Source organism: Peromyscus leucopus, chromosome 15 (assembly GCF_004664715.2).
Source record: "Peromyscus leucopus breed LL Stock chromosome 15, UCI_PerLeu_2.1, whole genome shotgun sequence".
NCBI classification, from domain to species: Eukaryota; Metazoa; Chordata; class Mammalia; order Rodentia; family Cricetidae; genus Peromyscus; species Peromyscus leucopus.
The window spans coordinates 60,835,546-60,861,169 of record NC_051076.1 but is presented as its reverse complement, the minus strand read 5'-3'; the positions used below and the strand labels follow the sequence as shown (position 1 = coordinate 60,861,169).

The 25,624-nt window shown below is 44.6% G+C and overlaps 1 protein-coding gene across 3 annotated transcripts in view; it reads right to left on the bottom strand.

The window, feature by feature from the left end:
* Window positions 1–25,624, bottom strand: part of Zranb3 (zinc finger RANBP2-type containing 3) — a 154,641-nt gene that overhangs the window by 14,751 nt on the left and 114,266 nt on the right. For all 3 annotated transcript variants that reach the window (XM_028874939.2, XM_028874940.2, XM_028874941.2), the window contains 6 exons: window positions 24,051–24,170; window positions 20,716–20,895; window positions 16,205–16,357; window positions 6,861–7,251; window positions 3,599–3,796; window positions 1,697–1,788 (listed from right to left, as the gene is read on the bottom strand). In XM_028874939.2, coding sequence (XP_028730772.1) covers window positions 1,697–1,788; window positions 3,599–3,796; window positions 6,861–7,251; window positions 16,205–16,357; window positions 20,716–20,895; window positions 24,051–24,170 — 1,134 coding nt within the window. The remainder of the gene's footprint in view (window positions 1–1,696; window positions 1,789–3,598; window positions 3,797–6,860; window positions 7,252–16,204; window positions 16,358–20,715; window positions 20,896–24,050; window positions 24,171–25,624) is intronic.

Below are 25,624 nucleotides of genomic sequence, written 5' to 3'. Positions count from 1 at the left end.
CCTCACATGGTCTCCAAGACCTTCTCGTGGGGGCCACAAAGTCGCACATTGTAATGAAAGGCCCTAACCCTTCAGGCTTACACCCCCAAGCCCCAGGAAATGAGAAACTAAAAATCCAGTTCCAAGGGCCACCTGACTCAGCCATTATTCAACCTGTAACAATGTAAAGAGATTTCTGTTAAGAGAGGTGCTCAACTGTGACTGGGATAGTTGGAAGTGTTCCAGGAAGGACCACTGCCACCTTTGTGTAAACTCCACTCCGGCCCTGATACCCCTCTTGAGGTTTCGGGAAAAATGTACCTGTTGACGTAACTGTACCCCCTCTGTGATCACTCTGTAACCAGACCATGATCTTAGGAAATTAGCCTCTAGACATAAACCAATCGAGATGAGATTGTAATCTTGTGGGTTTTGTGGGTTTTTCCTTTAAAAGCACCATGTGATTACACTAAGATGCGACTCTTGCTCTCAGGACAAGAGTAGCCCATCTGTACAGATGCTTACATAAAATCCTCATGCTGTTGTATCAACTGGACTGGAGTCTGGGTTCTTGGGGCGCCCACTTGAGACCCTAAACTTGGGGGTCCAACAGTAATTTTGGGGGTTCTTTTCTGCCCAGCTAGCTCTTACTCCCTTATGACTGAGTTCTCCTTAACAGTCCTCATCTGTCTTGTTGAGACAAGAGCATGCTACAACAGCCCAGGCTGGCCTCCAACTGGAGTTCCTCCTGCTTCAGCCTCCCCATTGCTGGGGTTATAGATAGGCACCATTACACCCAGATCCCAGTCTTCGACTGAAACTAGACAGTTGCCGACAAATGGGGCTGGTATTACTCTTCTCAGCACGGTATTCTGCTTTAGAAAATATAAGTGCAGCTGATGGCGGCGGTGGCGGCAGCAGTGCACGCCTTTAATCCAAGCACTAGGGAGGCAGAGGCAGGTAGATCTTTGTTATTTTAAAACAATAATACATGAATATTTTAAGTGTCTTCATTTCAATACAGAATGGAGTAAGTATCAAAAGGTATAAGGAGCTTAGGGTCTTCAACACATTTTCATCATGGACAGGGGTCTTCATACTAAAATGTGTGGCCTTTGCTAGCCAAGGCCACTGCAGGAGCCTGAGTGGTCACATCCTGATACCTTGTCTCTGATATTCAGCATGGAGGCTGGGATGGGGTGTGGGAAGTGGGGGTGGGGTGTTAGGCAGCTATAAAATGTTGCTTCAAATGCTAACGAGCTCATTCTCTCCTTGTAACAAACCCTCCCTACATTTTACAGCGGAGCAAATGGAAGCTGAGAGCGGCTGGATGTGTCCAAGTTCGTGCAGAACAGTAACACCGAAATCCAGGTCTCTTCCTCTCAAGTCTTCATGACTCTGCTTTTGCCTCTTATTGTCTAAGCTACATGGGGGCAAAAAATCTGGGTGCCTATCTCATTGTTAAAGATCTCCACTGAGAGCTGGGCGGTGGTGGCACACCCCTTTAATCCCAGCACTCGGGACACAGAGGCAGGCAGATCTCTGTGAGTTCAAGGCCAGCCTGGGTTACAGAGTGAGTTTCAGGACAACCAGGGCTGTTAGACAGAGAAACCTTGTCTTGAAAAACAAAACAAAACAAAACAAAAAAAGATCTCCACTAAAAAAGAAAGGAAGCCTGGCTTTATACTTTGAGGTGCAGAATCTGCGTGGCACTGACCTTGGTGTAGAGGTGGATCCGGTCTGTGTTCTTACTTGCACAAAACATGAAGGTCTCATACACTGGCAGGGCACCTGGGTCATTCAACTGCTCTAATGAAGAAGACAAAAGAGAATCTGAGCCCGGCATGCGCCTTGTGGTGGTGGCTCATGCCTTTAATCCCAGCACTCAGGAGGCAGAGCCAGGTGGATCTCTGTGAGTTCGAGGCCAGCCTGGTCTACAGAGCGAGATCCAGGACAGGCTCCAAAACTACACAGAGAAACCCTATCTCGAAAAATCAAAGAGAGAGAGAGAGAGAAAGAGAGAGAGAGAGAGAGACAGAGAGAGAGAGAGAGAGAGAGAGAGAGAGAGAGAGAGAGAGAGAGAGAGAGAGAGAGAGAGAGAGAGAACTGCAGTTTGATGCCCCCCACCCACTTGGGTGGCTCACAACTGTCTGTAACTTCAGATTCAGGGAATCTGATGCCCTCTTCTGGCCTCTCTGGGTATCTACACACATGGTCATACACACGCTCAGACACATAGATAAACTAAAAATAGATCTTCCAAAAATAGCTTATTTCACTGTTGTGCAGGTTAGAATAATGAAACAGCTATGTATAGAAACCAACACATTTGGTAAGCAATTCTTGTCTAGGCCTGAAATAAAACTCTCAAGGCAGGTCTCTAAGAGCATTGGCATATCTGAAACCTGGACCTTCTTTGCTAATGACTGGACGAGAAGCAATAGATTTGGAATCATCTGCAAAGATAGAGTTTGTCAGAAGGGATGCTTCCCCACTACCAGAAACCATTACCAGACTTGAAGGGGTTTAGAATTTCTCCCCTTTGCTGAGCATATTGCAGCTGGGACTGAAGAGTCCCCATTTGATTATGAACATCAGGACCACCCGGCTGAGTGCCACTGATGAGCCTGGTTCCCTGTGGCTGTTGTCCATTCACAAGAAGATGACTAGACATGCTTATTCCCTCATCAGTCTTGAAAGTATTTTCTTGGTCATAGTATCCAGAATTCTTCAGGAAAAACAAAACTTGGAGACAAGTCTACATAATAATTAGAGTCAAAGGGGCTGAGGCTATAGTTCAGTGGTAGAGTATTTGTCTAAAATACAAAGACCCTGGGCAGGATCCCTAGTACAACTAAAATCAAGCCCTCAACCCCCTGGTTAAATAATGAGTGCAGACAATGCCTCCTCAATCCATCAGTGGCCCAGCAACTGCCCTCCAGTGTGTCTCTCTAGCTCACTTCAGACAGCCTTGAAATTATGGTCCTTAAAATGGTTTCTTAAAAAATGCTGAGTGTAGCCATCTCAAAGCGTTCATTGTGGAAAAGATGAATGATTTGCTGAGGGGCTGTTGGTTCTCTGTCAATCTGATTACTGTGACCTGAGTTACTACCCAAACAAAAACAGCTCTCTCCCTGTCAGTGAGCTCACTGTGGCTGGCGAGGCAACATTCTGGGGGCAGTAGCGATTTGGTGGTGGTGATACTATCTATGTAGTGTCGATGCCAGCGGAGAGTCATCCGGTATTGAAAGATGTTTCTGAGAGAGGGAGATGTTTTTAACTTTCATAAAAGGGGACAAAACGCACTTGGGAAAAGGTATCAATCACAAATGTAGTAACAGCATTACGTATTAAAGTTTATGGTACTTATTTATTTAGTGGATTAGTTTTGAAACAGGGTCTCATATAGCTCAGGCTAGCCTCAGACTCACTATGTAACCAAAGATGACCTTGAATTCACAATGTCCCTGTCTCTTCCTTCTGAGTACTGGGATGACAAACTTTCACCACAGCTGGTGTATGCAGTGCTGGGGACTGAAGCCACAGACCCATGCTAAGAACTCTGCCGACTGAGCCGTATCCCTAGACCTCACACAGTTCTTGTCCGATCAGGACTTACCATTCCCTGCCTGGGACGTCACTCCGTCTTCCTTCTCACCTTCCGGTGTTTCTTCCTTGCTATTAGCTGACTGCTCAGGCTCTGGCTGTCCAGGGAGTTGTTTTACACAGTCCAAACTAGCCTGGTCCTGTTTGGAGGTGTTTTTCTGAGAGTCAACCTCCTCCTTTTTGTTGGCATCCTCCACCTGGTTGAGGCCAGCTAGAATTATTAAAATAAAGTAAGTTACATGTAACAAGCATAAATTAAAATGTCACAGCTCAATTTTATTAAAAAAAAGGGGGGGAGGGGGAGATAGCCGGGTTGGTGACTCACACCCTTAATCCCAGCACTAGGGAGGCCGAGGCAGGTGGACTTACAAAACATTTAGCAGGAAGGACTATTTGCCTTGCCACCCGAAGTATCCCTTCTAAGATGCACAGATACACAAAAGTGTAAACAAACAAATAAAAAATGTATCTGCAAATGAGGAGCGCCAGCTTGGGCTTGTGTAAGAGGGCTAGAGGCAGGGAGAGCAGCTAGCAAAGGCGGAATCCAGAACTGTAACAGGGCAGTATCAGACTACCACACACAGAACAGGTTGTCAGGGTCATGCTCTCAGTCCACCCCAGCTCGGAGCCGCTGCTGAGCCGTCAAGGGCTCACACTGGTGGATAGACTCGACATGGAACTGGAGGGGACAGAGACCTTTACACAGAGGAGTAACGATGGCTGCACTTTTGTTGTTGATTTTTCCCATAGGTCTCATTAGGAAGCTTTGGCTGGCCTGGAACTCACAGAGATCCATCTCCCTCTGCCTCCAAAGTGCTGGGATTAAAGGCCTACGCTGCCATGCCTAGCTGATGCCCATTATTAAAGGGTGATTCTAACTATTTTGCATGGAAAGGCTCCAAAGGGCAAGACTGGAGTGGAGGATGCTACTGGGTCTTGAAAGAGTGGCTTTCATGTGGTAGCAACAGGAGGAAGTGCCTGGAATAGGGATATATTCCGGGGAGGTTAACAACTGAGGGGAGGTGAGCAGGAGATCAAGGATGCTCCCTTTATTATCTATTTTCATCTATGCATATGGGTATTTTGCCTGCATGTATGTCTGTGCACCATGTGTGTACTGGGTCCATGGAGGCCAGAAGGCCTTGTCAGATCCTCTAGGATTGCAGTTAAAGACTGTTGTGAGCGGCCATCTAGGTGCTGGGAATCGAACCTGGGTCCTCTGGGAGAGCAGTCTAAGCTCTCTCCAGCTGAGCCATCTCTCCAGCCCAATGCTGAGGTTTTTAATTTCTGCAACATGCACGCACACACACACACACACACACACACACACACACACACACACACACACACACACACACACACACACACACACACACACGCACATAGACTGAAAGTTGACATCTGGTACCTTCTTTAATCATTTCCCACTGTATTTTGGTCTCTCACTGAACCTTGGAGCTTTGGCTTTGGTGGCTAGCCAGTTGGTAAGTTCCAGAAACCTGCCTGTCTGGACATTCCCAGGTGGGGATGTGGGCTGTGCCTGGCTTTCTCTGTGGGGGCTGAGATGCAAATCTGGGTCATAAAGCTTATGCAGCAAGCATCTGAGCAGCTAGGATCTCTGCACCCTCAGATTCTAGCCCAGGCCTATGGAGCTTGAGACGTCACTGAACTCCCAAGCAGAGTGGTTTGTAGGCTGCTTTGGACATAACCACTCTGGCATTCAAGTTAGAGATAGAGGACTGGGCAGTTTCAGCTGTTGGTTAAATACGATCATGCAATGTAACCTATGCCATATTCACTCCAGAGCACCAGATGCCTCAGTCAGCAGCCTCTGTAGACTGCAGCATCCTAATACGGCTCCTTTAAGTTTCTGGATTCTTCTGTTTAACTAGTATTCGTTCTGCCTTTTAATACTTTGGGGGCACAAACAAACCAAGGTCGGTGATCCCTTTGCCAACTGTAATAATGTAAAGCTGACCACTGTAACGTTGAGATGACACTGTTATTTAACATTTTTATTTTTCTATAAGCAGATTGCTTCATGCTCACAGTTGCTTATTGAAGCGACTTTCATTGTTGCTCTTGGCACCATAAGGGAAAATCAGAATTATCAGACACATAATCAACTATGATTTAAAAAAAAAAATCTATTTTTTTAAAATTTTGACTCCCCCCCCTCGCCCCCCCAGCTCATCACCTTATACCCTTCCTGTGAGCGGGCATTACTCTATAGTCACAGGTTGCTGTAGTTTGATTGTCTGCACCAGTCAGGGATTGCAGGGGGTCATGTTAACTGTGGCCAAGACCCTGCCTGGAGAAAGCGTGTGGTTCGATTGCAGAGAACAGGTGCCCACATAACAAACAAAGCTACCCAGATGGCCACTTGTCAATTCCGAATGAGTTCTCAGAAGTGAGAGAGGAAAGGCTTAGCTGCTGATACATTTTTCTTTTAGATCAAAACTAAGAGAGAAGAAGGAGTAGGAAAAAAATAGAACATCAGAGTTCTCTTAGCTCTGTCTCTGCAAGGGTCAATTGTCGGAAGAATGAATATATATTGGGAGCAACTATGTATGCCATAATAAAATAACCTGCTTCTAGTTTCCAAAGCTGTTAACTTGGCATTTTTTCCCCATTGGCATAAAATGTTCTCTGAAACTGAAAACAGAGAGAATACTAATGACATTTTTCCCTGTTACATTGTATTTATCTTGTATCTGTGTGTGTGTGTGTGTGTGTGTGTGTGTGTGTGTGTGTGTGTTGACAGATTCCTTTAAAAAAACCTTGAGAAGAACTCATGACTTGTTAAGCAAAAAAACCATGGCACAATGTATGCTAAGCAGGCAAAGTCATTACCCAAAGGATTCCACTTAAATATAGAAATCCTCTGTAATTTCCTTAAAAACAAGAATATCTACTTGTTTTTTTAACACAGGTCTGTTATATGGGAGGCACATCTGTTGCCATAGCAACAAGGCTTCTCCTGCCCACTGAGCTCACATCCTGCTGACATTAACCAGAAATGCCCACTTGTGCCAAAATAATGCCAAGCCAGTGACATTCAATATATACGTTCTTGACAGAACCAGGAGCCACTCACATCCCACAGGGGATGGATTTATAGTCTTCACTCAGTGAAATTCTTACTTCATTTTAAGGGCTGCAGGCTGCTGAGTCACAAGACACTTGGGTAACAACAGTATCTGAAGACTTGGATGGTCTTCAGACACCCCACCCCTGCCCCCATCCCTCCAGCTCACCTTCACCTGGGCACTCACCAGCTCTGCCCTGAGGGTTCTCACACATCTCACAGTGAGGAAGGGCTGAGTCATTGATGAACGTGCAGAAGCCACACTGCCAGCCCTTCCTAGGAAGAAGGGCTGGGGAGGCCAATGGGGGCCTGACCTCGTGGACACCTTCCCTGGACGAGGCTCCGGCTTGCATGGATGGTCTTTCCTCCAGTGCACTGTGGTGGTCCTTGGTGCTGAGTGACTTCAGTCTTTTGGTTTCAGGTTCAAAACCATTTCCATCATCAGTGCTGTAAGGGCCTGAGGCCACTACAGTCTTCTCTTTGAATTCCTTTGACTCGGCACAGGATGTTTCCAACTGTCTCTTTTTTAGTTTTGGTAAGAAGAATGATCGGATATCATGTTGTTTTTCTTTTTCAAACTAAAAATCAGCCAACAGATATCAAATCAAATGAGGAAGCAATTGTTCTTCCTAAATGAAAGAACTTAGCATTTTCATGAACCAGGCTGACAGGAAATGAATCTAATTTATAGTGCCACTCTTCATAAAGACTTATAACTCAGTGGAAAAATCACATCCATGTTCTGAGTGAATACAGCCATGGACTTCCTATGTCTTTCTGCTTAGTGCTCACTGTGGGCTGAACGCATTGAACCCTAATGCAGCTCTGTGAAGCTGGCATTTGGGTGAGGAAACAAAGATATTCTAGAGAAGTTAGGAACTTAGTTAGAGAAGTTATGAAATAAAAACATACTTTCTGAACTACCTGCCTTAGACACACATCAGGTAAAAGAAGGAATTGCATATGTAAACATTTCAAGCATGTAAAGTAATATTTCAAGTCACTCAAGACCCTAGAAAAACGCTTTCATGGCCAAACTGTAAACACTGTACATGAACTATGACACTCATGTTAAAGCATTACATTGACCAGGAAACATGTTTCAAATAGCATTGAAATATCCACTCTGACCTCCACATGCACAGGCATACACGTGAATGTGCATTCCCACATGTATTTCACATATCTGCAAACATACAAACACAGGGATATATAACACAGACACACACACACAAATGAAAAATATAAAAAGAGAAAATCTTTTCTTTCTTTTTTTTTTTTTTTTGTTAAAGATTTATTATGTATACAATATACCTGTATGCCAGAAGAGGGCACCAGATCTCATTACAGATGGTTCTGAGCCACTATGTGGTTGCTGGGAATTGAACTTAGGACCTCTGGAAGAACAGCTAGCGCTCTTGACCTCTGAGCCATCTCTCCACCCCAAGAAAACCTCTTCTTTAGAGGGTTTCATTCACTTCTATCTCTAGTATTCTAAAATTTCATAATTACCTCTATCTGTATGTATGTGTGTGTGTATATATATATATACATATATATATATACATACATACATATATACACACCATATTTATATGCCTCAAAATTCTGCTCAGCACTCAGAATACCTTATTTAATTTGAATAACATTTTTTTGTTCTCATAAATTTTCACGGTTTTCTTTGGATAATTTATTCCTTCCCGTTTTGTCTTTATTTCCTGGAATCCCTGAGAGCATGATTTTGGGTCTAACCCTTTATGTCTTATTAGGCTCATATTTCCCTTTTTGTCCTTTCCCCTCTAAAATATTAAGCTTTCCTCTGCTTACCTTCATTCTCTTCTACAGATTTTTTTTAAAGTTTGGTAGTCATGTGCTTTTCTCAAAACTTTGATTACATGTATTTACTTACTATGTGTATGTGTGTGTATCTGTGTGGACACTTGGGTGCCGCAGCACAGGTGTGGAGGTCAGAGGACAACTTGTAGGGGTCAGTTCTCTCCTTCTATCACGTGGCTAACATAGAAAGAACTTGCGTCCTCAGCCTTGGTGGCAAGTGCCTTTATTGGTTGGGCTGTCTTCCCAGCCTGGTAGTCACCCATTTAACCTAACAGTGGTTTCTGGTTCCCTGTTCCTCTTTCCTGGTCCTCTGCTTTCATTGACATTTTCAGGATCATCTCAGGCTGAAGCTACTGACTAGTGTAGCTGGAGATTTCTCCAGTCCCGCTGGGGCCCACAGCCACTCAGACCCAAGTAAACACACAGAGATTATTTTACTTATAAACTGTATGGCCATGGCAGGCTTCTTGCTATCTGTTCTTATATCTTAAATTAACCCTTTTCTATTAATCTATAAGTTGCCACGTGGCTTGTGGCTTACCGGTAATTTACATCTTGCTTCTCATGGCGGCGGTGGTTGGCAGTGTCTCCTGACTCAGCCTTCCTGTTCCCAGAATTCTCCTCTCTGCTTGTCCCACCTATACTATACTTCCTGCCTGGCTACTGGCCAATCAGCATTTTATCAACCAAATCAGAGCAACACATTCACAGCATACAGAGTGATTGATATCCATAGCAGACCAGAGTTTTTTGTTTTGTTTGTTTTGTTTTGTTGTTCAGGACAGGGTTTCTCTGTGTAACAACAGAGCCCTGGCTGTCCTGGAACTCTCTCTGTAGACCAGGCTGACCTTGAACTCACAGAGATTCGCCTGCCTGTGCCTCCCGAGTGCTAGGACTAAGGTTATCTTCAGTATCAATTTTTGTGTTTGCTTACTTCTATTTATCCTTGTCATTTCCTTATCAGACACCACTGACCCTTGGTTCTTCCTTTACACAAAGAATGAGAAACAGGGAGGGGCTGGTGAAATGGAACAATCTGAGTTCATCCCTGGAAACCTCAAAAGAGGATTCCTGAATGTGGTCCTCTGACCTCCACATGCATGGGGTGATGATAATCTTTCATCCTGGACTCCTAGTTTTTGACCTACTATACACCAAGGCTGATGTTTTCAGTTATGAAGAAGTAACTATGAGATAAACTGGTCAACTGGAAGATCAGAAGAGAAGAAGGAAGTAAGCTCACTCTTAGACATGTGTGGACCATTGGGTACCAGGGGAGGAAGGAGAGAGAATATGGATAAATGAAAGAATGAGAACGTGAATGAAAGGGAATTTGGACATCTGGAAACTACTGACGCAGGTGGAGAAAACCAATAGGAGTGGACGTCCCACCACATGGAGGCAGTTTGAGAAGGGAAGAAAAGGTGAAATGAGAGAGAACAGTCGGGCTGAATGAAGGAGAGAACGAGACAAACACACACAGAGGGCGGGGAGGACTTGGCCGCCCATTCACTGAAGTGTCCACCAGGAGCTTTGCCATCCTTCAGTCCTGGGCCGCTTTCTGGTGTTACTTCGCTTTCTCTCCCTTTCTTTCCTTCTTTCTGGGTGCCTGCCTCCTTATCTTTGCTTTCCTGGTAAGTCATTAATTTTGGATTACAAAATTTAGTTTCTGTCCGTCTGCTGACTTCCCCCCCTCCCCATAGATACAACAATTCCTTTTATTTTCTGTGGCTATTAAAGACATTTTTGCTTTTTTTTTTTGGTTCTGTTTTCATATATATATATATATATATATATATATATATATATATATATATATATACCTTTTTAAAAAAAAGAATTCAGTCTGTTTTTCCAGTGAAAAGCTTTGCACAATGCTGATGGCTTTTCCTCATCACCACAACAAAACCAAAGTCCTCTTCTAATAAATGAATCACACACAGGGCCTAAAATCTAGATATCCTAGGCTAAGCTATTTCTAAAAATAGTTTAATTCCATTATCCTATTGCATGTGCATGTGTCCATGCAGGGGTGGGTTCAGAGGTCAGTGTGCAGGAGATGACCCTCTCCTTCACCGTGTGTCAGGGGTGGGGTCAGAGGTCAGTGTGCAGGAGACGGCCCTCTCCTTCCACCGTGTGTCAGGGGTGGGGTCAGAGGTCAGTGTGCAGGAGACAGCCCTCTCCTTCACCGTGTGTCAGGGGTTAAACTCAGGTCCCGAGGCCTGGTGGCAGGTTCCTCACCCACTGGCTTTCTCACCAGCCCTAATTAAGCTATTTAATGTGTCTGCTCATGTTTAAGAGAAGATCCACAAGGAAGACTTCAGAGTATAGATATCAATAATGGTTCTGTTGAAGAGTCTTGGAGTCTCAATGACATTTCTTCGTCTAGTCTAGTTGTCCTTTCAAATAACTGCAGTGGTGGTCATCGGGGAGCAGATCAAACAAGTGATAAAGATCTTATATTAATTAAAGAGTCATCTCTTCATCTGCTTCTTTTTAATTTAGTGAGATTCCCCCTCCCCGTCTCAACTGCCTCTCTCTCTCTCTCTCTCTCTCTCTCTCTCTCTCTCTCTCTCTCTCTCTCTCTCTCTCTCCCTCTCTCCTTCCTTCTTCTTTGGTTTTCTGAGACAGGGTTTCTCTGTGTAACAGCTCTAACTGTCCTGGAACTCCCTTAGTAGCCCAGGCTGGCCTTGAACTCACAGAGATCCGCCTGGCTCTGCCTCCTGAGTGCTGGGATTAAAGGCGTGCGCCACTGCTGCTCAGCAACCTCATTTTTAGATAAACAGTTTAAAACTTTGTTTTTTAATGAGGAGCAAATAAAGCATATGTCAGTATGAGGGCTATTCTTGGTTATTAGCTAGACTACATCTGGAAGGTAGGAAGACATGCCTTTAACCCAGATCTTTTGAGAGGGGACAAGACATGCCTTTAGTCCAGATTTTGAGGTAGGAAGACACACCTTTAGTCCAGATCTAATCTGGGCCACTTCTTCTGTTGGCAGCCTATATAAGGACATGGAAGAAGGAAGCTTTTGCTCTTTGCCTGCTTGCCCTGCTTGCTAGCAAGTCCCTTCCTTCCCTGGCCTTACAGCCTACTTCCTCGGGATCCCGGGGTCTACTGAAGACTGGCTGAGACATCCAGCCTAGTGGACTGAACCACTGCTGGATTCTTGGACCTTGCTTCCACAGCTGGCCACTGTTGGGTTATTATCTAATAAATCCCCTTTCTATATAGATAGATTCATTCTGTAAGTTCTGTTACTCCGGAGAACCATGACTAATGCAGTCAGTATAGTGATAGATGAAATACACATTACTGAGCTATCACATACATTCAATTGTGTTTAATAATATCAGCATCCTTGCGCTCTGTTTTACTGAATTATCATCATCGTGGGGAGCATGTGTGTGTAGGCCTGAGATTGATGAAGGGTGTCTTTCTCAATCACTCTCCACCTTATAGACTGAGGCGGGATCTCTTCTGAACCCGGCGCTCACTGTTTTGGCTAGTCTGGCTGGCTAGCCTGTCCTGATGATCCATGTGCACCTGACTTTTAGTGACTTCTCGAGACTCAAGCTCTTGTCATCACACGTGCGCTGTGATGGATTACCCTACGAGTCAGCCCCAGTCTCCTGGTCTACATCTTAAATAATTTGTTTCTTTGAAGACTTACCTATCCAGCTCATCATTAAAAAAAAAAAGTGTATAAGTTCTTAAGATGAAAGCAATCTTCCCAGCAAAAACCCTTAAAGAAATCTTCCAACAATGAATTCTTGGGGCCTTCAAATATAGAAGCCCTTGAGGGCTAAGGCTGTAGGCAAGAGCTACAACACTGATTTCTCTAATGATTTCCACATTGTCCTTGATTATTAAGCTGAGTTTTTACTGAGCATCCACTTTTAGTGTTGGAGACTGTTTGCTGAAAATGTGTGGAAAATGGAGTTGTGTGAGGAGAATTCTGAGTGCTTGTGAGAACATCCAAGAAAATAAGAGTCTTGTGATCTCAGTTTCTTCAAAGCCTGGAATTGTTCTTGGAATATGACTCTGTGATGCTCCCAGAGGTATCAGAGAGAGTGAGTTTACTTCAGATTGTTCACATTGCTTGCGCTGTTATTCAGTTGGAGGTTTAACCATCCTTTATATGATTCTATGGAAGAAACATGGTTTGCCGTGTGTGACCTGTCCTTGCGATTGTATACAGCTTGAACTCATGACAACTTTACTCAGGTGACTCTTCTTAACCCTCAGAGTTTGAATTGTCTGGTGCTCCGAATAAAGCTGGCTATTGCATGAGGTTTTAGTTCACCTTATTTACTGGCTCCATTCTCCCAGGTCCCACCACCTCTAGATCGTGCACATCGATATTCCTGGAGTTCTTGGATCCACAGATTAAAGCATCTGAGGATCAGGCACTAATATTTCCAAACAATCATGTTTCCTAAAAATTTTACACTTATCAATATTGTAACTCCCTATCACTTAGAGACTAAAGAAATAAGTTTGTTGGTCTCACTATAACAGGCCAGGCTCTCCAAATTCCAATATCCAACCTCACAGCTTAATGTTTAGCACTCACATCACACTGCCAGGATGCTTATTTTGTGAAAGATTCATTAGTTTTACTATTATGTGCCTGAGTGTTTGCCTGTGGGTCTGTCTGTGCACCACATGTGTGCCTGGTGCCGAGTCCAGAAGAGGGCACCAGAGCTCTTAGAACTGGAATTACAGACAGCTGTGAGCTGCTGTGTACTGGGTGCTGGGAATCAAACCCAGGTCCTCTGCAAGAGCAGCCAGTGCTCCAGCCCTGTGGTTTATTTTTAAAATGAAAGTCTTAATTATTTCCATTCTTTTTCTTAGAGAGGCAGCAACTCAGAAAGGCAAGATATTTTTATGAGCTAGTAAATCTGTGTTATTGAAGAGCTTATGGCGTTCTTACACTTAGAAACGTCATTATAGTAGTATCGTGGACAATATCCAATTCACCATGACTATTTATCCTTTAATCACAGCAAGGGATTCTCTTTCTGATTGATGACTAAGGAACTTAAAAGTTGGCATTTCTAAATAGGAGATAGGATCTGACCTGACAGATTTTCTATCACCGATGAGAATCCAAGTTCCCAGAAAAAAAGCCACACCTGTGATAGAGAGTCTACAAGGCTGATGGGCTGATCAGCACGCCCAGTCGGTGGGAAGATAAAAGTTCAAATGTGGAGGCCAAACCTTCTTGGGCAATCTGTAGTACCCCATTTCCTCCTTCTGTTGGAACTTTCTATGCAGACCAGGCTGGCCTCGACTCGCATCGACCTTTCTGCTTCTGTCTCCTGAGTTCCAGGATTACAGGCATGCGCCACCACGCCTGGCTCCCTGGCCTTCATAGGTGAGGCTTTCTGGGATATACACACACACTCCCCAGCTTCCACCAGCCCCAAAGCTCTTGCCAGCAGACAGCATTTGAAAACTACTGCACAGATCTCCCCACCCTACTGTAAGCTGCCTGCCTCCTGGTTCTACTAGTGTGTCAAAATGCCTTGACTTACGACTTGTTTTCGTTCTGTAACTATAGAAACCTCATGGAGCCATGTCCACATTGGACCTTGCTATTTGGAGGAACCCAAATGCACACTGCCAGGCCACGGCCACTCATATTTATCTCAAGAAAGCTTCTCTAATTCTTTTCAAGGAGAAAGCTTCTTCTTGCAAGGACAGAGAAGAAATTCCTCTCTTCTTCGGTTACACAACTGGCAGTTTCTGTGTCCCTATCCAGTGTTTAATCATTGTTCAAGAAAAACAAAAGGAAAACATTGCCTTTGGTGAGAAGTGCAGGGAAGAAGAATTGCAAATGCCTATGCTGGTTAATGCGTGTTTTCTCTGAAACGCTGGGGACCTCTATCAGCTCGGTTTTACCTCATGGCAAATGCAGGGTCCTTTGAGACAAATCCCCTGGCCTTGGTGATAGGATTAAAAGTCAGTTATTAGAACTGAAGGAGTGGAAAAGGAAACTCAGACTCATAAAAACAACAAAGTGCTTCAAAGCCGGTGCAGCTCCAGCAGAGACCAGGCCACCGATGGGAGGGCGCTGGTGTCAGGGTTAGCAGACTCTGATCAAAGGCTCTGCAAGGAGCCATCCTGCCTCCTGTCACTCGGCCCCATTCCTAACAAAACTAATAAACCCGCTTTACAAATGATGACTGGGGCATCATGCTGACCTCCACAGAGACACTAATGGATGACTGGAACAGCAGCTGAAGACCCTTCACATCTGTCAACTCCAGGAAGAGTCTGTTTTCAAAGGAGGAGAGTGACAGAGTAAGAACTTAATAGTCGAAGTGGATTTTTCTTTTTTTTTTGAGACAGGGTTTCTCTGTGTAGTTTTAGTTCCTGTCCTGGATCTCACTTTGTAGACCAGGCTGGCCTCGAACTCACAGAAACCGCCTGGCTCTGCCTCCCAAGTGCTGGGATTAAAGGCGTGCGCCACCACCGCCTGGCTCCCTCTAGATTTTCCAAATAGACCATTCCCATGTAGCTGAAAAACCATTCAACAGTGACCCACTCTTAGGTACACCCAGCTTCTCTCTGCAAGCACAAAGAAAAGAGCAAGGCAAACCAACTCTACTCTGGTTTAAAACGAAAGCAAAAAATAAAATAAATATGGAAATCAAATGTGGGCTGGCCAGATGGCTGGGGTAAAAAGATCTGTGGCCGACTCTGACAACCCACGTTTGACCCCTGACACCCACACCGTGGAAGGGGCACACTGACTCCTGCCTTGTGTCCTTTGACTGGCGCGTGCAAAGTACGAATTTACTTCTCTGTGCAAATGTGTATGTTTCCATGTAGCTTTTCACACTGAACAAGCGCCCTGAAACAGTGATATCCCATCATTCAGAACCAATTCAGGCAAAAGTTACTGATGAAAGCTACAGCCCCCGGGGAGGTGTGGGAACAGGACCGTCCCATGCTCTGAAACTGTCCATCAGGGATAACTCCCCACTGCGTTTGGAAAGCAGTTGTGCTCACCACACAGCACCAGCCACAGTTACAGTATGATCTGCCTCATTATACTAAGAAGGTTTTTTTGTTGGTTGTGTTTTTGAGACGGGGTTTTGCTGTGGACCTCAAGCTGGCTTGTGTGTAGTTCAGGCAGGCCTCACACTCATGATCTTCATGGTTCAGCCCCCTCAGGTAAAGTTTTTTATTTTTCTACAGTCAGCATCTCAATCTTTTTATTACTTGTGTATTTTGAAGCAAACCACTATCCTTCCCCGCCTCCAAGGTCATCAAAATATTTTCCCAGTATTATCTTCTGAAGGTTACATTCTATGCAGGTGTTTTTCAAGGACGGAGGATTAAGTTCTGAAACCGTTGGAAAATATAATCTGGTCCAGTAGCAAAGTTAATTTTGGTTCTTCGAGTTTTTCTAGCTTTAAGTAAAATAGCCTTTCAAGAGCATAAATAATTGAGAATTTCTGTTTAAAATGATAAATGATAAAGTACATTTCCAGGTATTAAAAATGTAGGAAAAAGGGCTGGAGAGATGGCTTCAGTGGGCAAAGAACCTGCTGTGAAAGCATCAGGACCTGAGTCTGGGTGTGAGCTCGCACACACACACACACACACACACACACACACACACACACACACGCGCACATGCAGAAATAAGAAAGCAGAGAAGAACAAGTCACGTCCTCTTACGTGAGTGAACACAGCATCCCTGCTGAGCTCTTCCCAGCTGTCACTTGGGGTCCATGCTTCGGCGAACTGCAGAAAAGCCCACTTTTCCTTGTCGTCTTCTGCAGCCTGGAGTTTCTCCTTCCTGCCGTTCAGTGTGCTCCCAGTGACCTGAGCCTGAGACAGAGACACGGGGATCTTAGGGCAGTCACCCCCAGCTGACACTCCCTGACTGGTGCCTTGATTTTGCACTGAAGTCATAAAGTTACCCACCGAGGAAGTCTCATTACTTCAACAGGTCATGGCTTTAGTAATGTGGTTATTCAAAATTACAATGTAATTAGCAACTGTTTGGGAGAGATTTAACAGAACCATGACACAATATTCACTTTCTTCGTGAAATTTTTATTTTAATGTTTATATACTTGGGAATTTTCCCTAAATGTGATTGGTCATTATGTATATTTATATTCACTACTCAGAACTCACTGCAAAAGAATGTTTGTTTATACCCCCCCCCCCCCCGCCAACTCATGGGGAAATCCTCACTCTCGGTGTGATGATGTGAGGATGCAGGGTCTTGGGAAGGATGAGGTCATGAATGTGAGGTCCACTTTCGGCGGATTAGTGACAGAATGCATTTCTATTTATTTCTATCGTAGTTTGTTGAAGTAGCTCAAATTCCTTATAAAGAAGTTGGTGTCCCAAAGGTGTGGTTGCTGCCTAGAAGTGTGCGAGTATTTACAAAGGAGGGAATGGATAGAGGCTGGGAGTTTAAGTGTGCATGCCAGTAATTTCACAAACGGAACTTTAACGGTATTTCCAGCCAACAAGGACAGCAGCAGAGAAAGCATTTCTCTTCTTAAAGAACACCCACATGATCACGAACAGAACGTTGCTGGGAATACAGACTGCAAAGGCCATTCTGGAAAGGTTTCAGATGAAAATGAGGAACTCGCAATTAGAAACTGGAGGAAAGGCCACTTTGTTCAAAAGCCAAGAACGTAACTGTGTGGACAATGTTCTAGTTATGCCTAGAAGAAAGAACCTGCAAGCATCTCTGAGATTCCTTCCGAGGATGTGCTGAAGGACAGGATGGCTCCTCTGACCACTTGTGGTAAATGCAAGAAGAGATAAACACCGGCGGCGGAGTTGTTAAGAAAAAGGTAACAATTTCAATTTCGGGACATTCTTGGCTCATCAAGAATGTGCGAATGAGAAAAACTGTCCAAGTGGCCATTTGATATAACAGTTGGCATGGACATGAACTGCAAACTTAATCAGCCAACTGAATAAAAGTGAGAAGCAGACAGGCTGGGTCCGTAGAAACAGAGTCAGCTGGGGGCGAAGCAATCCCAGACAGAATGACAGAGTGAGGGTCCGCCAGCCTTCCTGAACTGCACACAGCTGCAGCCCAGCACTACCTGGCTGGAAAACAAAACAGAGGAAGCAAGACCACAGAGGCACGCTGGGGGTCACCTGGGTGTCACTCTCGCCTCAGCCCTGGCAGGGTGGCGGGGTGTAGTGATGGACCTGCCTGCACGTGGATTTTAAAAACCAATGCCCAGGGAGCTGCAGGGTGTGGGGCTGCGGGGGGGGGGGGGCCTCTGGAGGTAGGAGAGCTCTTTCCACCCCGACAGAAGCTGAAAGCCAAGGCAGGGGCGGAGCTACTACAGAGGGCGTGGCCAATGCCTAGCTAAGACTAGCTGATCTCTCCAGCACAGGGGATCCAGAAGGCAGGGCTCCTCCCCTAAGGGGCCTTGGACAACAGAGTACAGAGCCAAAGAAGAGGAACACCAAGCCCTGACACTGAATTTGCCCTGTGAGGTTTTAGACTTGCTTGGGACCACCTAGCCCTTTCCCCCTTCCGTTTTCTTCCTCTTGGAGTGTGAATGAGGACTCCAGACATTCTCCCACAGTTGCAGTTAGGAAGCATGTAACCTAGATGTAACCTAGTTGGTTTCAAAGATTTCACAACTGGAGAGGAACTTCACCCCAAGACGAGTCTCATCCATGTCCGAGTTAGATAATATTTAGATGAGATACTGGATTGTATAATTAATGCTGGAAGGAGCTAAGATTCCTGGGCCCCTGGGACAGGATGGAGGAATGCATTTTGCATGTGAGAAGCACATGGATTTTTGTGGGGACAGATAAATGGCTAGTTTTATAATTTGTAGCTTGAGTTTTCCTGCCTGGCCCACAGTCAGGACAAATCTCTGTCACCCGCCAGTCCCACAGCCGCTCAGACCCAACCAAGTAAACACAGAGACTTATATTGCTTACAAACTGTATGGCCATGGCAGGCTTCTTGCTAACTGTTCTTATATCTTAAATTAATCCATTTCTATAATTCTATACCTTGCCACATGGCTCGTGGCTTACCGGCATCTTCACATGCTGCTGGTCATGGCTGTGGCTGGCCGTGACTCTCTGCCTTCCTGTTTTCTCTGTTCTCCTCTCTGTTAGTCCCGCCTATACTTCCTGCCTGGCCAATGGCCAATCAGTGTTTTATTTATTGACCAATCAGAGCAATTTGACATACAGACTATCTCACAGCAATAGCTTGACACAAGCTAGAATTACCTGGGAAGCTCTTAATGAGGGTTGCTAGATCAGATTGGCCCATGGGTATGCATGTGAGGCTTTTTATTTATTTATTTTTTAATTGTGTGGCACTATTTCATGGGCTGGGTCCTGCACAGTGGAAAAGTGGAAAAAGGGAGCTGAGTAGTGAGCACGAGTTCTCTTCTCTCTGTTCCTGATGCGGATGGGGCATGACTAGACCAGCTGCTTCAAGCTCCTGCCTTGATTTCCTCCAGTGACTGGCTGTGACCTGGGCTTACACTTCCATACCACGGTTCTTCACCAAAGGAAGTCAGGGCAGGAGCTCAAGCAGGGCAGGAACCTGGAGGCAGGAGCTGATGCAGAGGCCACACAGGGGTGCTGCTCCCTGGCTTGCTCCTCACAGCTTGCTCAGCCTGCTTTATAGCACCAGGACCACCAACCCAGGGATGGCCCCACACACAATGGGCTGGGCCCTCCCCATCAATAACTAAATAACACAATGCCCTACGATTTGCCCACAGCCCGGTCTTACGGAGGCATTGTCCCAATTGAGGCTCCCTCCCTCCTCTCTGATGACTAGTTTTGTCAAACTGACATAAAACTAGCCAGCACAAGACCTCATAAATGAGATCCCTGCCCTTGTAAAATGAGAGCATTCTCACCTTCTTTCTACATGGGCCTCCAACAGGAAGATGGCAGTCTACCACCCTTACCCAGCTTGACCATGCTGGCTCCCTCATGCCAACTCCCATCCTCCAGAACTGAGGGGGAATCTGAATCCATTCACCACCCAGTGTATGGTATTTGTTACAGCATCCCCAACGACTAAGAAATCCTCTTCCATAAACATCCTTCCACGTGGAGAAAAGAGACAGCTGAGGAGAGGTACAGGCTGTCTTCTGGTAACATTAGTTGAAAACTCAAGAATCTTTTTCGAAAATATTCAGTAGTTTGGTCTCAGTCACAGAAAGGACATGGTCCCTCAAGTGTTAGGTTCCAGCTGATCCTAGCCTCATCTCTAAGCAGCAGGAGCAGTCATGAAAACACTCGTGAAAGCCTGTGTGAGGCATAGTGGAGGCGCTCAGTCAGTCTTAGCACAGGAGAAAATGTGGAGGAATAAAAAACAATAGAAAAAGGCTTCCACAGGAGCCAGGGAGGTGGCTCAGGAGTTAAAAGCTCTTTCAGAGGACTCACAGTTGGTTCATAACTCCAGCTCCACGGGACCTGATACTCTTCTTGTCTGGTCTCCATGGACACCAGCACTCATGTGTACATACCTTGACATAGACATACATACATACACAAAGTAAAAAATAAATCTTCTTAGCTGGATGGCGGTGGTGCACGCCTTCCAGCACTCAGGAGGCAGAGGTAGGAGGATCTCTGAGTTTGAGAACAGCCTGGTCTACAAAGTGAGTTCCAGGACGGCCGGAGCTGTTACACAGAGAAACCCTTGTCTCAAAAAACCAAAATCAAAAACAAAAAGACAAAACAGTCAAACCAAAACAAACAAACCAAAACAAAAAACCAAAACCAAAACAAACAAACAAAAAACAAAACTTCTTTAAAAAAAGAAAAGAGGCCGGGCGGTGGTGGCACACGCCTTTAATCCCAGCACTCGGGAGGCAGAGCCAGGCGGATCTTTGTGAGTTCGAGGCCAGCCTGGTCTACAGAGCGAGATCCAGGAAAGGCGCAAAGCTACACAGAGAAACCCTGTCTCGAAAAATCAAAAAAAAAAAAAAAAAAAAAAAAAAAAGAAAAGAAAAAGGGCTTGGAAAAAAATAGCCATGGACCTCGATGCCTTGGTATGGTAGAGAATGGCAAGAGATGAAGCACCAACTGAATCCTTTATGGTCGTAGTCTCTGTAACTGCTTTTTTGGTCTACCTAAGTCGCCCATGCCTGGACACACTGAAACTCAGCCTCTTAGCTCATGCAGCACACAGACCACTAAAACCCGAGCGCTACCTTTCGGTTCAGCATGGCCCACATCAGGCTGTCCAGAGTGCCGTTTGCAATAAGGTAGTGAATATTCACGGAACTGCACTGTCCAATGCGGTGAGCACGGTCTTCAGCTTGCTTGATGTGTCCAGGGTCCCAGTACAACTCTGCAAAGACCACGTGACTGGCAGCCGTGAACGTTAAACCCTAAGCAAAGCAAAGCAAAGAAACTGAGGCACACATAGCCGAGCATGAGGTGTACACATGCAGTAAGAGCCTCCTGAACACAGGAAAAGGAGAGAGAATGAGTGTTCTGTCAGCTCGACAGCCTGGAGTCATCTGAGAAGACAGCCTGGCCTGTGGGCAGGTCCTTGGGGGATCGTCTTGACTGTAATTGATGTAAGAGGGCCCGGCCCACTGTGGGTGGCAGGTGGTCCCAGGGAATGTAAGCAAGCTAGCTGAGCATGAGTGAGTGAGGCGGTGAACAGTGTTCCTGCTTCACTTCCTGGCCTGACTTTCCTCAGCGATGGACTGTGTAACCTGTACGCTGAAATAAATCCTTTCTTTCCCTAAGTTGCTTCTGGTCAAAGTGTTTTTTACCACAGCAACAGAGATGAAAGTAAAACACTAAGAGAAACTTAAAACAAGTGAGTCAGGCAATGTGAGATATATGAGGAAGATTTAACTGATGAACAGCAGATAACATGCTTCTTACTGCATGATGCCAAGTGAACTACAAGGGAACATATTTGAGAGACATTTCAATGGGCAGGTTTATGGGTACCAAACACACATACAAACCACTTTATCCCTTGGAAGAGTTAGATTCACTGTACTGCTGGAAAATCTAACAAAATACATTATAAAACAGGCTATAATTTGTAACACATGGTATCCATGGCAACTAGGCATCAAGCGCTGACATGCTCTTCATTTCATTCAAACTGCTGTGCTGGAAGTGAGAGAAACATGTCTCTAGTCATGCGATTTCCGCCTGTGAAATCTCCCGTGCTACGACTCCAAGACCCTGAGTTTATTTTCTCTAGTCCCAGGGTGTCATGCAGCTGCTGTAGTCTCTGTGCAGCTGGCTTGGCGTGAACTTGAAACACTGTGGCAGAAAAGCATTGAGTCTTATTTTACACCGGATACATGAAAATGTGTCAAGATGCATCGCTTCTACAGTGGCGGGCTGAGTGAACTTGGAAGCATGTCTAACTGTGGCCACATACAGCCAAGGGTGTGGGCAGTGGAGGAAGTCTGCCTTGCTTTAGAAATGTGGTTTAATCCATGTTGTTCACACGTGGAGCTTCTGTGAGGGATGACTCTTTTTTTTTTTTTGAGATTGCTAAACTATTATTTTCACTTTAACTTAAAATATTTTTGTGTTATACCAAAATCATACTTTGGTGCCTACTTAATGATTATCCTTAATGAATAATTCAAATTCCCTGAAAATTCGTCCCTTCATAAAAACGGGTCAGAAGTAATAAAAACCAGGATAAAACTAAATACAATATTAAAGTGGTGTTGCTATTTAGGACGGCAAAGCCACATTAGAGGTGATATTGAAAAAACAAGTAGTATTATCAGAGGGAGATGGTTAAGCCCGTCAGAAGCATGTATGACCACGGCCAGAGTGGACGGCTCAGTCAGGAAGGCACCTGCCTTGCAAACGCGAGGACCTGAGTCCTTTTCTCAGCTCACATATAAAAAGCTGAGTGTGGCAGTGTACACCTGTAATCCTAGTTCTCGGGAGGTGGAGACAGCCAGCTTCCTGGGATTTGCTGCCAGTCAGCCTAGCCTAATTGGTGAGCCCCAGGTCTCAGCGAGAGACCCTGACTCAAAAACACCAGGTGCAAAAGCCCAGCATGGTGGCGCACTCAGAAGGCAGAGGCAGGCAGAAGTCTGTGAGTTCAAGGCCATCCTGCTCTATATAGTGAGTTCCAGGACAGAGAGGGCTACATAGAGAAACCCTGCCTCAAAAACCCCAAAACAGAGAAACAAACAAAGACACAAACCAATCACCAAACAAACAAGGTAGACGATTCCTGAGTTACAATTCTAGACCCCTGAGACTCACACATGACCATGCTCGCAAGATCACTATCAGTCTTCAGTATGAGCTATCACCCAGAACAACGCCCGCTCTTCCTTCTTCCCTTCGTTCTTATGGGGACATCAATCTCCAAGTACACTAGTGTTGACTTATATAAGAGCTCCAGGAGCACAACCTTGAATAAAATATGAGTGCCCTGTACACTCTTAATTTCAAGATGTCATTTATTTTTAATCATATCTTAAGCTCATAATAGCCCTGCCTTTCCTGTCTGGTTTCATCTTACTTATCATGTCTCCTGACAGGGACACTCACCCGTTTCTAATTTTAGGTTCTTGGCAATATTCTCCATGGCTAGAGTATTCTAACTGATACATATGTCAGATTTTAGGAAGTTTAATCCAACACAAGGAAGTACTGAGACAACTCCTAATGGGTCCCTAAACTGTTTGTCCTTACAGTTTTTCTACACACAACATTTTATAGACCTCAACTAGCTGGGTAAAAACTGATCTTTAATATATAACAAGTGTATGCCATGGAAGTATGCTCAGACGCTCAGTCACTCACACACACACACACACACACACACACACACACACACACACACACACTCACGCACGCACGCACTCGTGCATGCGCACACACACACACCCCGCCCCATGCTAAATGATGTGAGCCCAAGGCCAGCCTGGTCTACATAGTGAGTTTCAGGACAGTCAGGGATAATAAAGTGAAAACTCATTTCAAAAGACAAACAAACAAAAAAACAAAATGCTAGAAGGCATGTGGTCCTAAGGACTTTGTGGAGCTATTACTGGCAAGGTAAAAGAATCTGCATGATAAAATTACATTAATTAATTGTGTGTATGTGTGTGCATGCACATGCACAGAGGTCAGAGGACAACCTGAGCCACTTTTCTTTGGTTAGGGTGGCCACTGGCAGGATGTCCACACCCAATGGCTGACTCCACACCCACGTGGACATTGGCAGCACTGATTGGATACTCAATGGTTTATTTTTTTAAAAATGGAATGAATTTGTGAGGGAGATGTGCTGGAGGAAGGAAGGGGGCATGGGGCAGTCACAACGAAGATAAATATACACAGGTGTGAAATTTTCAAAGAATCAAAATAAGAGGCTGCCTTCTATTATATTTTCTAGCACTCTTTAGTAGAAAGGATACTTATTACAGTAGACATCTAGATAAAAAAAATTACAGTTTTATAAACCAAAGTTAGCGTTAATGGACTTCTTGTTATTTCCATGATATTTTCTTATCAAACTTAGACCTGAATCTCTTACCTGGCCAGCCGCCTGAATGCTCAGGATAGCCACACGAGTATCGGGGTCCTTCTGAAATTGATTAACCAGGTGAATCCTTTCTGAAGATGGAACACTTCCATCTATTCTGATGTAACGAGCCTAGCATAAGGGAAATAGCAAAATTAGTCAAGCCCTAGTCAGCCTTCCTATTTTACATATTTTATACCTTATTTTAATAGTCATATAAAGATGCAAACAAGTTAAAAGGGTTCATCAGCAAATGTTATACAGTAAGAATCGTAACAAAACATGATTTCTTACTTAAAGATTTTATTATACATATTGTGTGTGTGGATGTGGGTCTGTGTGTGTGTGCTTGCACACACATGAGTGCCATGGTACATACATGGAGGTCAGAGGACAACTTACAGGAGTTGGCTCTCTCCTTCTATCAGGTGGGATTCAGTGACTGAACTCAGGTCATCAGGCTTGGTGACAAGCACCTTTACAAGCTGAACCATTTTGCCATTGCTGACTTTTTAACCTACTTAAAGACAGGTTTTATGTTTAATGTATCTTAATACCACTGTGATGGTTTGAGTGAGAATGGGCCCCAGTTGGTGGGACTGTTTGGGAAGGATTGGGAGGTGTGGCCATGTTGGAGGAGGTGTGTCACTGTGGGTGGGTTTGGAGGTTTCACAAGCCCACACCATTCCCAGTTAGCTTTCTCTCTGCCTCGTGGTTATTGTCTCAACATGTAAGCTCTCAGCTACTGCTCCAGCATCATGCCTGCCTGCTACCATGCTCTCTGTTATAATGGTCATGGATTCACCCCCAAAACTGTAAGCTCAATAACTCTTTCTTCTATAAGTTGCCTTGGTCACGGCGTCTTTATACAGCAATAAAAAGTAACTAAGACAGCCATCAATGTCAAGGGTAATTGCTTTTATGCAAGAGAAGGAAGCTCTATGAATATTTTTTTAATGAAGTAAATGGTTCTTCAGTAAAATTCTATGAAAGTTAGCACACAACCTTTAGGCAGTAGGTAAGAATAACTTTAGGTTACAGGATAAGTTCCTGCAGAATAAAACCAAAACCAGATGAGAGGGAAAGAAAAGACGATTTTGTTGAGGTGTTAAGGAAGTTCAGAGAGTGGTACATGTGTTTCTGAAACACAACCAAATGTAACTGGGAAAGTAACACTAAATCTACCATTCACGACCTCTTTTTCCACATTATTAAAATGGAAAGAACTATGTGAGATGTCTGTATCCATTGAAGTGAGGAATTAAGACACCCACACACACCTTTAAAAACGGAACCTCATTAAGTGTTAAACTGAATAGACTTGTCTTCAAGAACAATTTAAGCTGTGAAAAGAGCTGTATGTTAGAAATAGCTAAAAAGAACAAATTCAACCTTATAAAAATAAGTTAAGCTGCCAGGTTGGGGGTGGTGTGTGGCACATTTCTTTTTATCACAGCACTCAGGAGGCAGAGGAGGCCAGCCTGGTCTATAGAGTGAGTTCCAGGACAGCCAGGGCTACACTGAGAGACCCTGTCTTGAAAAACCAAAAAAAAGAAAAAAAAAAAGTTAAGTTAAATTTCAAATAA